This window comes from Budorcas taxicolor, chromosome 6 (assembly GCF_023091745.1).
Source record: "Budorcas taxicolor isolate Tak-1 chromosome 6, Takin1.1, whole genome shotgun sequence".
NCBI classification, from domain to species: Eukaryota; Metazoa; Chordata; class Mammalia; order Artiodactyla; family Bovidae; genus Budorcas; species Budorcas taxicolor.
The window spans coordinates 44,844,371-44,856,391 of NC_068915.1; the positions used below are offsets into that span (position 1 = coordinate 44,844,371).

Here is a 12,021-nt window from a genome sequence, read left to right on the forward strand (position 1 = left end):
TTTATTTCCTGGTAGAATTTAATTCAATCAATTTTCTGAACACAATGAGAAGGAAGTTATGTACAACTGATATTCCTGCATAAAAGAATTATGAAGTTCTCTAGCAGAGATCTCTTCTATTCAGATAGGAGTACATTTGAATGCATCTCCTAATAATGGCCGATTTACAATGCTTGCTTGATTTTCCATTGTATTATACATTAGCACAAGCAGAAAGGACAGAGGTCAAGGGTTAGGTGTCTTGTTTGCAAGGCAGTAACTAACTACAGAGATAACTGTGAAGTACAGAGTCATTTGTTGTTTCGAAGTTTTCTTTCATTTCCCCTTCAGACTTTTGGAGGTAATAAAACATAATGATTAAGGGACCAGGATCAGCAATCAGAGACTCTTGGGTTTAAATTTTGCCTTTGCCATGTTATAACACTGAAACTGTCGGCCTGTTCTTTTCTTTAAAAAAACTGAAGTATAATTGACCTATTATTCAGAAAGAATATTCTTTCTGAACCTCATTTCCTTATCTACAAAGTAGGCAAATTAACACCTATCTCACAAAATTATTGCAAGCCTTAAATAAAACAGTATATGAGAAAGTGTTTTGTAAAGTGTTTGGTCTCAAGTGCAAAAAACGCAGCCTAAGCAACTTAAGCAAAAAGAGAAGGTATTTTGTAATAGACTGGTAAAACATATTAGTCTATTAAAAAACAATTAATTAAAAAAATTTTTTTTAATGAAGTAATGCTTTCTCATAAATAATTTTAGGAAAAAAACTCCAAATGGTGATTAGGGTGCTTCTTCCTCTCCTTCCTCATTCTCAGTTCTGCACCCCAAAAACAAATGCTGTTAAGAGTTTCCGGTTTTAATACATGTTGTAGGAATAGAAAAATAGAGTGTATTGTTTATTAGGCTGCCGCTGCTGCTGCTAAGTCGCTTCAGTTGTGTCCGACTCTGTGCGACCCCATAGACGGGGGCCCACTGTCTCTGGGATTCTCCAGGCAAGACCACTGGAGTGGGTGGCCATTTCTTTCTCCAGTGGATGAAAGTGAAAAGTGAAAGTGAAGTCGCTCAGTCATGCCCGACTCTTAGCAACCCCATGGACTGCAGCCTACCAGGCTCCTCTGTCCATAGGATTTTCCAGGCAAGAGTACTGGAGTGGGGTGCCATTGCCTTCTCTGGTTTATTAGGCTATGTTTAAATATATGTATTATAAAATGTGTATATTACTAAAAAGGTACAAAAACTACCAATAAATCATTTGTCCATTAAAAAACAAACCAAAAAAGAATGTATTTGACTCACATAATGAAAACAGTTTCAGGTACAGCTGGATCCATGGGCTTAAACAGTGCAACTGGGTCCAAATATCACTCTACTTTTATTCTACTTCCCTCCACTGGCCCCATCCTCACATGGGTTTTCCCTGAGTGGAGCAAGGGGGTACAATAACTCTACCCTTTCTCCTCCAGTTTCAAGTCCATTGGGAAAGAGAAGATGCATCCTTCACAACAGGCCCAGCAAAAATGTCACTGCATCTTACTGGCTCTGAATGTATTATTCTGGAACTAATGCAATATTATGACTGGTCAGGAACCTACCTCTGGAGCAAAGGGTGAATCAATACTACCTGCATGGACTGAAAATGCAGTGGTTTCCAAGAAGGAAATTGGGGTGCTATTGCCAAAGGAGCAGTGCATGGATGTTGGCGAGGTCGGGTAGGAGAAAAAGCAAATTTCTCCTAGAATGGCATAAAAAGAAAAGTGAAAATGGACTTTAATACCAATCCTAGAATATCATAGCAGAGGAAATCTTTCTCGGCCCTTAAATAAAACTAAGTGAAGAAAGTGCTCCTTCATACAGTAGTTATGAACTGATATAATTCTTACTTCAATAACTGAATGAAAATACAGATTTCTTTTTTTTTTTTTTCAGTTGGATGGACGATTCACAACGGGAAACCGGAATGTTTCAGGGTGAGGTAGACTGGAGGGCAGCATCTGGAACTCAGAAAAGTCATTAGTCAAAGGCACCTACGCCCATCAACAGAATGCAGAGTGGGAGGAACTGAGCCCATGATGCCCGAGTTCTCAGTGAGCCAGGTGGGCTGATGCCAGGATAGAGGCTGGAGGCTCTGAGTGCCCAGAAGTCTCCGTCTTACCTTGTGCAATGGCTGCTCCAGGACAAGATCTTTAGTTTGAGTTCTGCCTGCCAGGCAGAGGTTTCCAAACCTGGTTGTACCCTAGAATTCTTGTTTCAGTTGCTACGTCATGTCCGACTCTTTTGCAACCCCATGGACTGTAGAGGGCCAGGTTCCTCTGTCCACGGGATTTCCTAGGCAATACTGGAGTGGGCTGCCATTTCCTCCTCCAGGGGATCTTCCTGACCCAGGGATCAGATCTGTGTCTAATGCTTGGTAGGTGAATTCTTTACCACTGAGCCACCTGAGAAGCCCATACTCTAGAATAGCGAGTTTTTAAAAAGATGATTCCAGGAAGCCCTGCTGGCAAAGGATTAACTTAGCCTGGGATGGGGCCCAGAAGTCTAGACTGTGAACAAGCTTTCCTGAGGTCAGGACAAGGGTCTGGGTCTCTGGGGGCCCTGGCTTTGCTTCCCCAGTTGCAGTCCCCACTCGGTACTGGATGGATCTGTTGACACTGCTGTTCCCTCCCTGGAGTATGAAGCCCAAAAAGCAGGGACTCACGCAGCTTTGGGTACCAGTACCAACAGAGCGAGCACCCACTGAGCATTTATTGAAAGCAGGCTGGAGGGCAGACAGGCAGGCAGGCAAGCTGCCTTTTCCAACGTGGGCTTTTCTGGGCGGGGGGGTGGGGGGTGGGACTTCTATTTCTGGAAAGAACTGCTGTGATTAAGGAAAGATCATGGCAAAAGAAGGAGAAAAAGGGCACTGGGGAAGGGAAAGTGGTTCCTCCACACTACTCATTCTTTTAAAGGACTCCTCCATAACTTTAATAAGGAAGTGAGAACAGGATGAGTGGGACTACGGGCAGGGCACTGGGTTACCCTCACCTCCCCATGTTACAGATGATGAAACGGAGGCACAGGCACATCCTTAGGAAAGTGACACCGCTGGGACTCTGCAGCCTGAGTGGGTAACTGCTACCCCACCTGCGTCTCACCTCTCACAGGTGTGGAAGCACGGTCCTGGAGAAAACATTATGCATTTTTGCAAGGTGTCCATTTCCATCTTAGACATTCAGCAAAAGTAAATCAAGAGCTGAGGAAATCAGGGGAGAGCAAAGGGCATCTCAAGAAAGAGACCATTGTACACCTCTCCAAACAAGCTATTTTCTGTCTACTTTTTATTCCCCTGCTCTGCCCTGAAGGTCACTTGCTACGTCTGCACAACTCAGTGAAGTCACAAAAAGGAATACTTGGCCCGGGAACCGGGCTGGGGAGGGACTGCGGGGAGGGGACAGAGCTGGAGGAGGTGAGGCAATTCCACAACAAGGACTGCCTGGCCGGCTTCCCTGCCTAAACCAGCCCAATGACCTTCTTTCCTCAGTGACCACTCCCCCTGGAGGCTGCCCTGCTCAGTCACAAACAGCCCGGGAGTTGCCCGCATTCCTGTGACCAGCTGGTGAGGTGCTGCTCCTTGGGTCCCAGGTGAGAGAGCGCTCTTTGAAGAACTGGAGAGGTGGGTGTGAAGTCGAGGTTCATTTCACTCTTCTCAGAGTGTGCTTACCGAGTCTGAAACTGGGACAGGGCATCCAGCCTCTTCTAGGAAAAGGATTTGAACATTTTCATGGGAAAAAATGCACTTCTTGACAGAGCCCAGCTGCTCTGAAGAGGAGGAGGAGGGCGGTGGTGAGAGAGCTCAGGAAGGCAATGGGCGGGGGCAGGAAGTGACTGTTTGGGGATCCGTTAATGCCCATTCATCGGAGAAGGGAATGGCACCCCACTCCACTACTCTTGCCTGGAGAACCCCATGGACAGAGGAGCTTGGTAGGCTGCAGTCCATGGGGTCGCGAAGAGTCGGACACGACTGAGCAACTTCACTTTCACTTTTCACTTTCACGCACTGGAGAAGGAAATGGCAACTCACTCCAGTATTCTTGCCTGGAGAATCCCAGGGATGGCGGAGCCTGGTGGGCTGCCATCTATGGGGTCGCACAGAGTCAGACACGACTGAAGCGACTTAGTAGCAGTAGCAGCAGCAGTAATGCCCATTCAAGAGGACCTCAGCATCCTCTGGGTTAGAGAAGAGAGAGATGTGGCATGAGGAAGGTAGATGTTTCTGGATGTTGCCTGGCGTGAGTGGCGAGGAAAAGCCATCTGCTTAGGAGAGGCACAAAGGGAGGACCCCGCAGGCTCAGACTCACAGGTGGGACCCCATCTCATAGGGCACCCAGGCATTAGAAGACCCTGGAGTCTTTGAGGGGTGGGGGGTAAACAGTTTTCCCAAACCCAAACCCAGGAAGGAGGTACCAGCTTGGTAGCTTGCTTTGTTCCCTGATAACTTTGTTCTCCCTTCCGGACCAAGCAAGCCCTTCTGAAACTGCTTGGTCATCCGCAGCTCAAACTGAGAGACTGAGGAGGGTGAGCCTTCTGTGAGCTGACCTGGAGGGCTGGAAGTGAAAAGCTTAAGACCCAAGGAGTTTTACTTGGGGTTTAAGAAGAATTCTCTTTTATTTAAGAGGGCTTCCCTGGTGGCTCAGAAAGTAAAGAATCCACCTGCAACGCAGGAGACTCAGGTTCGATCCCTGGGTAGGGAAGATCCCCTGGAGAAGGGAAAGGCAACCCACTCCAGTATTCTTCCCAGGAGAATTCCATGGACAGAGGAGTCTGGTGGCCTACAGCCCATGGACTTGCAAATAGTCGGACACGACTAAGTGACACACACACACACTCCCATTCTCTCTCTCTCTTTTTAAGACAAAAACATCTCCTTCAAGTGTTAAATATGACCCAAGCATTTTTGGAAAAGAAAGCTTTGTGGACATGTCCCAAACAACCCGTTTTTGCTGTATGCTTTCAATGAAAAACCTTCCAGTTGGCAGAGCCCGCCTGAGGGGTAGGACCAGCTCAAAAGGACAGGGGTGGTCGGTAGTGATGGAGAGCTTGAGGCCAAGATGTGGCCTCAGGGATAGCCCTCTATTCCCGCCCCTGCTCCCTGGGGCTTTAGCATAGTAACCTGGCCAAGTCAGAACTGCTTCCCTTGATGTCACTTTCTGGACCTCTCCTCCTACCTGTCACTCCTTCTCAGAGCCTTTCCTGGCCACCTCCTCCCACAGCTTCAATAGCATCTTTCAGTGAATAGTCCTGAAATCCTTATCAGCAGTTTTTCTCTGATAGCTAACAGCTGCCACTTACCGGGAATGTTCTATGTACCAGGCTCTGGGTTAAGTGCCTCTGATGAGAGCTATACAGTGTGGTGCCTAAACCTTGGGCTTGAGGCAGACCACACCCCTTCACATCCTGCCTCGGCTATTATTGAATGTGTAACTCTGGGAGATAGTGGAGGACAGAGGAGCCTGGTGTGCTACAGTTTATGGGGTCACAAAGAGTTGGACATGACTTAGCTGTCTGTACAACATTCACCTTTTTGTGCCTCAGTTTCTCTGTGCTCTAGAATGGGGGTAACAATGCAACCACCCCAGAGGGTTCTTGGGAGGCTACATGAATTAACATTTGCAAAGTATTTTCAATAGTGCCTGTCCTGCGTTCAGTAAATGTTAGCAATTCTAATTGTGTCTTTCAAGCATCACAGCAAGTCTCTAAGGTAAGTATGATTATCTCTATTTGCATATAAGAAAACAAGGCTCAGAGAGGAGGGTGAGCCCAACTAGACTCTGCAGTCCAGCACTTTGTCTGGTACCCTGTAACAAAAATAACAAGTATGCTAACTCTAAGGGAGTAAGTGAAGCGGCAGAGTCAGGCTTCAGATCCAGTGAGTTCTGGAATCCATGATTTTAATCACCACACTAGATTGTCTTTCTGTAATGATTATGGAAGGAATAAACACTCAATCCCAGATTTTAACTTTAAAATGGCATCTGCTTTGGGGTTGGAGAAGGCCTTTGACAATGCAGTTGACCCTCAAACCAGCTCTTTAGAGGCAGCATTGATCCCTGTGGGCAGGCTTTAAAATGTGAAAATGACCTGTCATCTCGTATCTCATTTAAACTTCCTAGTGATCCTTGGTGGTCTTACCAGCCTTATTTTATAGCTAAGGCAGAGTCAGAAATTTCTCCCACAGTACTGCAGTTAGTATATGTGTCTTGCTTTAAAATTCCTGGTTGGGTACCAGAGCTATAAATAAAATAAAACAAAATGAAGTAACTCATGCCCACTGAATCAGAATCTCTTAGGGTGTGGCCTGGGCATCTGAATTTTAAGATTCAGAATCTGATGTGTAGCCAGCAAACACTGAGAACCCTTCCCACTGACACTGCCTCTTCCGAGGGCCAGAACTCCCATTCACAACCGTCTGCCCAACATCCCACCTGGGATCTTACCCTTAGCAAGCTTGGGCGAAACTTGCCCTCTCTCCCTTCTTCTCAGGGCCTGGTACCACCATCCATTACCCAGTCTCCCCTGCTGGGAACTCAGTCATCCCCAGCTCCTCTTCTCCACTGCCAGTGGTACCCAAACCGTGAATCCGTTTGAAGCACTCCTGAAACCGTGTTGCCTCCGCTTTGGTAGTAGCCTTCATCATTTTTGGTTTGGATTGCTGCTACTGCCCCCTAATTCATCACCCTCTGCCTGTCTCCATTTCTCCCTGGGGTCTTCCCATCCCTGCTCCTCTGTCCTCTCCATTCCCGAAGTCTAGCCCACATCTTTTCTCCTGCCAGACTAAAAACCTATCTCAACACTCACTTTTCTGCTTAAAAACTTCTACCAGCACTAGCCTCCTGGCTAATAACCATGCACTTTAGCAGAACAAACCCAGCCCCTCCCTCCTTGGCCCAAAGCTCCCTCTTCAGCCTTGACTCCTCCTCCCTGGTGGCACAGGCTGCGTCCCAGCCACACTAAATTTCCCCCATGCCCCATACAAACTGTGTCCCTTCACAGCCTGTGAACACTCATGTTGTGCCTCCTGCCTGAAATGGGCTTCTGACCTGGCTTGGCTGAAAAGCTTCTACTTGTCCTGTGGGACCTTCCGAAGTCACCTCCTCTGGGAAGCCCTCCTAGAGTCCCTCATGGAGACGCGCACTGCTTATTCTGTCCTTCCCCTGCACAAAGCTCCATCTTCAGTCAGAGCATTGGAATGATCTGATGACACGTCTGTCTCTCAGTGAACTCCTCATTCCACATTCACATATTAAATGTCTCCTACTGCCAGATGCAGGCCCAGATGCTGGGGATACAGATGAATACAACTGTGTTTCTGGCTTCAAGTCTACAGAACATGGCAGAGAGGAGGGGATGGGGCACTTCAGGGAGCACCCAGCAAGTGCAAGAAGCAGCGGCAGCAAGCCTTATGCTGCCTGTCTAAGAGGAGGCAGAAAAAGAGTGGCAGGAGATGAGGGGGCAGAGATGCTGAGAGGGAGATCTGGAAGGGCCAGGAGAGCCTCCCTCAGGTAGTCTGAGACAACCCCCTGTTGTGCTTAGCGGCTCTTCTGTGTCGGACTATTTGTGACTCCATGGACAGTAGTCCACCAGACTCCTCTGTCCATGGGGATTCTCCAGGCAAGAGTACTGAGTGGGATGCCATGCCCTCCTTCAGGGGATCTTCCCAACCCATGGATGGAACCCAGGTCTCCCACATTGCAGGCGAATTCTTTACAGTCTGAGCCACCAGGGAAGCCCACCCCTAGGCCAATGTCCTGGACTCACATTGCTATGGAGATGGTAGTTGGGAGGATCACTGTAAGACTTGTGGCTCAGAAAGATCCCTGTGAGTTTCTTGTGATTATTCCTCATCCATCTTTACAACGGCAGCACCTAGCCCAGTTTCTGGAATACAGCAGGCCCTGGAGAGACAGGGGCCAAAAGAACAACAACAAAAAAAGCATGCTGGGCAAGAAAGCCCCTCAGCAGGAAGGGTCTGGAGTCAAGGACACCGGGGGGTCTGGGATTCCAGGTTTGCAGCGACTAAGCCTCGTTCCGCCCCGCCCCCTGGGGGTGCCCACAGGTGCTCGACTCGCCATGCCGGCGCTGCTCTGTGCCTCTCTGCTCCTGGTGGCCTGTGCCTCGGCCGCCTCGGCCGACCAGGTCCAGCAGCAGATGGGCTCCAACACGGAGGAGCAGATCCGCGACATGCACGCCAAGGTGACGGAGATCTGGCAGGAGATGATGCAGCGGCAGGCGGCGGCCATCGACCCGGACGCGGCGCTCCATGCGGTCTGCCGGGTGCTGCCGTCGGCCACCCTGGAGGCGGAGCAGCCCCGGGTCAGCGGCCTCGTGCTCTTCCGGCAGCTCCGGCCTGGCGCCCTGCTGGAGGCCTTCTTCCACCTTGAGGGCTTCCCGAACGAGCACAACGGCACAAGCCGCGCCATCCACGTGCACCAGTTTGGGGACCTGAGCCAGGGCTGCGACTCCACCGGGCCGCACTACAACCCGATGTCCGTGCTGCACCCGCAGCACCCGGGCGACTTTGGCAACTTCGCCGTGCGCGATGGCCAGGTCTGGAAGTACCGCTCCAACCTGCCTGCCTCGCTCACCGGCCCGCACTCGATTGCGGGCCGTGCTGTGGTGGTCCACGCGGGCGAGGACGACCTGGGCCGCGGCGGCAATCAGGCCAGTCTGGAGAACGGTAACGCGGGACGCCGGCTTGCCTGCTGTGTGGTGGGTCTGTGCGGCCCCGGGCCCTGGGCGCACCAGGCGCAGGAGAACGCGGAGCGCAAGAAGCGGCGGCGCGAGAGCGAGTGTAAGGCCGTCTGAGCGCTCCACCTAGGTGGCCCTGAGCTCCGACCGCGCGCCGCAGACCCCTTCTATGCCCTCTGGGAGCCCTTCCATGCCCCGACTCCCCTGCAAGTGCCCTAGACCGCTCCACGCCCGGACTTCTTTCTCTCCAGGCTCCCGAGATCCCCTCTGTGTGCCTCAGCCCCCCACCCACCCTCCCTACGTACCCCAGTATCCCTGTATGCTGTGACATCTCTCCCAAGGACCCCAGACCTTTCTACACCCTGACACTCCTCCAAGCGCCCAAGATGGTCTCTATGTGATCCAGGACCCCTTCTACGCATCCTGGGGAACCCTGGGACCCCTCAACATCCTGATGCCTCTCCAAGGCCCACGATCCCCTCCTTGAGACCCCAAGCCACCTACCCCCTCACCTTGATTTTTCTCCTTCCCTTCCCGGAGACACTTTGTACTCTGGAGTACCACTTCTGCCATGGCTAGGCTCTACCTGAAAATCCCCTTCACTTCGAGGTCCTCAACCACATATATTGAGACATCCCCTTTTCATCCTGAGGGCACCCCGAGCTCTGAGGACCCCCCAGAGATACCGAAGTAAGCCCATGAACCTGAGGGTCTTCCAGACTCTCTGAGGTCCCTTTCCACCTTGACACTCCCGCCTTCACCGTGTGAGCCCTGAGATCCCTCTATGCCCTAAGCACCCACCTACCCCCACCTCCAATGGGCTCCTTCTAGGCACTCTGAGACCCCTCCAGAATTTGCCTAGCACCACTCCCCCACCTCTGCCCCCCAGCTTGTGCAGCCTGCACTTAGGTGCCTCTTCCAGGTGTCTCCAGGTATTCCCCCCTACCCCACCTCCCACTCCCTCAAGAAAGCAGCTCCTTTGGGGGTTGACAGTGTTTGTGTTGCACATTAAAAACTCAGCAAATCAGTATTTCATGGGGGCCTTGGTTACTTTTTTCTTTTTTGATGCTTCTTCCTGGTTCAGCCATTTTGGGGGAATGGTAAAGATGTTTCCCAAGTCCCTGCAGGGCTTCTCTTTCTTCCCTGCCTAGCTCCTCTGCAAGGTTTAATCATCTATTGATCCTTATGCATTTGGGTGGAGCTCGCAAGAGGGAGGAAACCGAGATCACTTAGGGAAATGGGAAAACAAACAAAAAGACAGCTTCCTGGGCTACATCCCAGAGCTGTAGAATTCAAAGGGAGAGGACGACATTTATTCGAAACAACCTTCCCAGTGATTCTGGGCTTCCCTGGTGGCTCCAACAGTAAAGAGTCTGCCTCCAGTGCAGGAGACGTGGGTTCAAGCCCTGGGTTGGGAAGATCCCCCTGGAGAAGGGAATGGCTACCCGCCCCAGTATTCTTGCCTGGAGAATCCCCGTGGAGAGAGGAGCCTGGTGGGTTACAGTCCGTAGAGTTGCAGGGACTGACATGACGGAGCAACTGGCACTTTCACTCCCAGTGATCCTGATGCTGGAGCCACTGGCCTGGCATGAGGGGTGCACCAACTTCCTGGGCTCTGTGGCTTTTCACACCTGCCTCTGTGTGAAGCCTGAGGTCCATATCCCAGATGGCGGAGACAGGGCCACTGCGGCAGTGTCACTGGGCAAGTTACAGGGAAGCTGCTGGTGATATCTGAAGTTGTCAGCCTTCTCCACAACCAGGACAATGCTCTTCTTGACTTTTTTTTTTTTTTGGCCATGCCATATGGCCTGTGGAATCTTAGTTCCATGACCAAGGATCAAACCCTGGCCCCCTGCTTTGGAAGTGTGGAGTCGATCACTGGACCACTAGGGAAGTCCCTCTTCTTAACTTCTTGATTACAAAAACAGTTGGAAGCAGTGGGGTCTAAAGGTAGGTTGGTCTTGATCACGGCTTGATGGGGGAACGGTTCTGCCTCTCCTCTTGAAAATTATAATCTATACACAGACTAGATTGGTCCTGTGTATTCACTTTCATTTATTAATGAAAGTATACTAACTTTTCAGCTTCCTGGGATAGAGTCTCTTCCTAGCTGTGAGTTTTCCACCCTGGTTCTTTATAGGCAGCTTCTGTTTCTCTCAGACTCTTGAGGCAGTGAGTCAAACTGAACTTTAGCCAAAAACTCATCCCCAGTGGTTATTTTTACCTCTTACTAGGACTAACTTGTTATTTAAAAACCATTCCTTGAACCCAAGTGACAACTGGGAAGAAAGACTATTGCCTGGTGAATTTGCTCCACCAGCTGGTTCTCACTGATTTTGAAACTGAACAGGACTCTGCGAGGCCTTCCCAGGGACAGACCCCTTGTGTTCCCATCCCCACATCCCCCAGTCTGCAGAAGAACTCTAGCCTGCTAGGCCTTCCCCGAGTTCTAGAGAGCAAACGGAATCAGAGAATTGAGAAAATGCAGAAATAAAGGAAAACCATCAAGCAAGACAAAGTGAATGTTCAGTTATCAAATACTTATAAATGTAAAATAGTTCTATTTTGTTATATTTAAATAAATGTTTAGTTATAAAACAGTCAAGGACCTTTAGTTCCTCCTTAAGGGCTATAGAGAATGTGAGCCATATCCTTAAGCCGTTTGGCAAACACTAAACCCCCTACCAGGTGAAAGAGGTTCATGGTGTGATGACCACAACTGTGTAGACCAGTTGGAACGAGAAGGTTGATGACTGAGATTCCTGAAACATCACCTTTGTCTTCACCACCAGCCAACCAGAAGGATGTCCTTGAGTGGCTCATGCATCCTGTGACCTTCTCCTTCATCTTAAAAAACCCTTCACTGAAAACCATCAGGGACTTCGAGTCTTTTCAATGAGTGGTCCATTCTCGGTTGGTGCCACATTGGGTGCCCTTTCCATCACCACAACCCAGTGTCAGTAGGCTGGCTTTACTGCATATCAGGCAAGCAGACCCCAGTTTGGTTTGGTAACAGTCTGAAATATTATTTTAAACTGTACAGATCGGCACTGATAAGGGATTAGTAAACCAAGTATTTAAATATCCTGGTCTCAGATGCATTTGCCTATCCCCACAGTTAAAAGTTGTGAAAACAGGCAGCAATTACATAGGATCACAGAATGGGCAAGAATAAAAAGGCAGCACCCCATCTTTGACACTGCTGCCCAAATTAAGGGTTAATTCAGGATTGTCAATGGAAGTTTGTACTTGTTTTGCAGAAGGGGCTGGTGCCTCTCATTGTTTGTTTTCTGTCTTGGT

The 12,021-nt window shown here is 49.7% G+C and overlaps 1 protein-coding gene across 19 annotated transcripts in view; it reads left to right on the top strand.

Annotated features, from left to right (window-relative positions):
- Nucleotides 1-12,021, top strand: part of SOD3 (superoxide dismutase 3) — an 86,854-nt gene that overhangs the window by 63,625 nt on the left and 11,208 nt on the right. For 8 of the 19 annotated variants that reach the window (XM_052642370.1, XM_052642372.1, XM_052642374.1 and 5 more), the window contains 3 exons: nucleotides 1,927-2,093; nucleotides 3,518-3,618; nucleotides 8,090-9,745. In XM_052642370.1, the coding sequence (XP_052498330.1) occupies nucleotides 8,104-8,838 (735 nt within the window). In that variant the 5' untranslated portion in view covers nucleotides 1,927-2,093; nucleotides 3,518-3,618; nucleotides 8,090-8,103 and the 3' untranslated portion in view covers nucleotides 8,839-9,745. The other 11 variants (XM_052642380.1, XM_052642381.1, XM_052642382.1 and 8 more) reach the window with 7 other exon arrangements.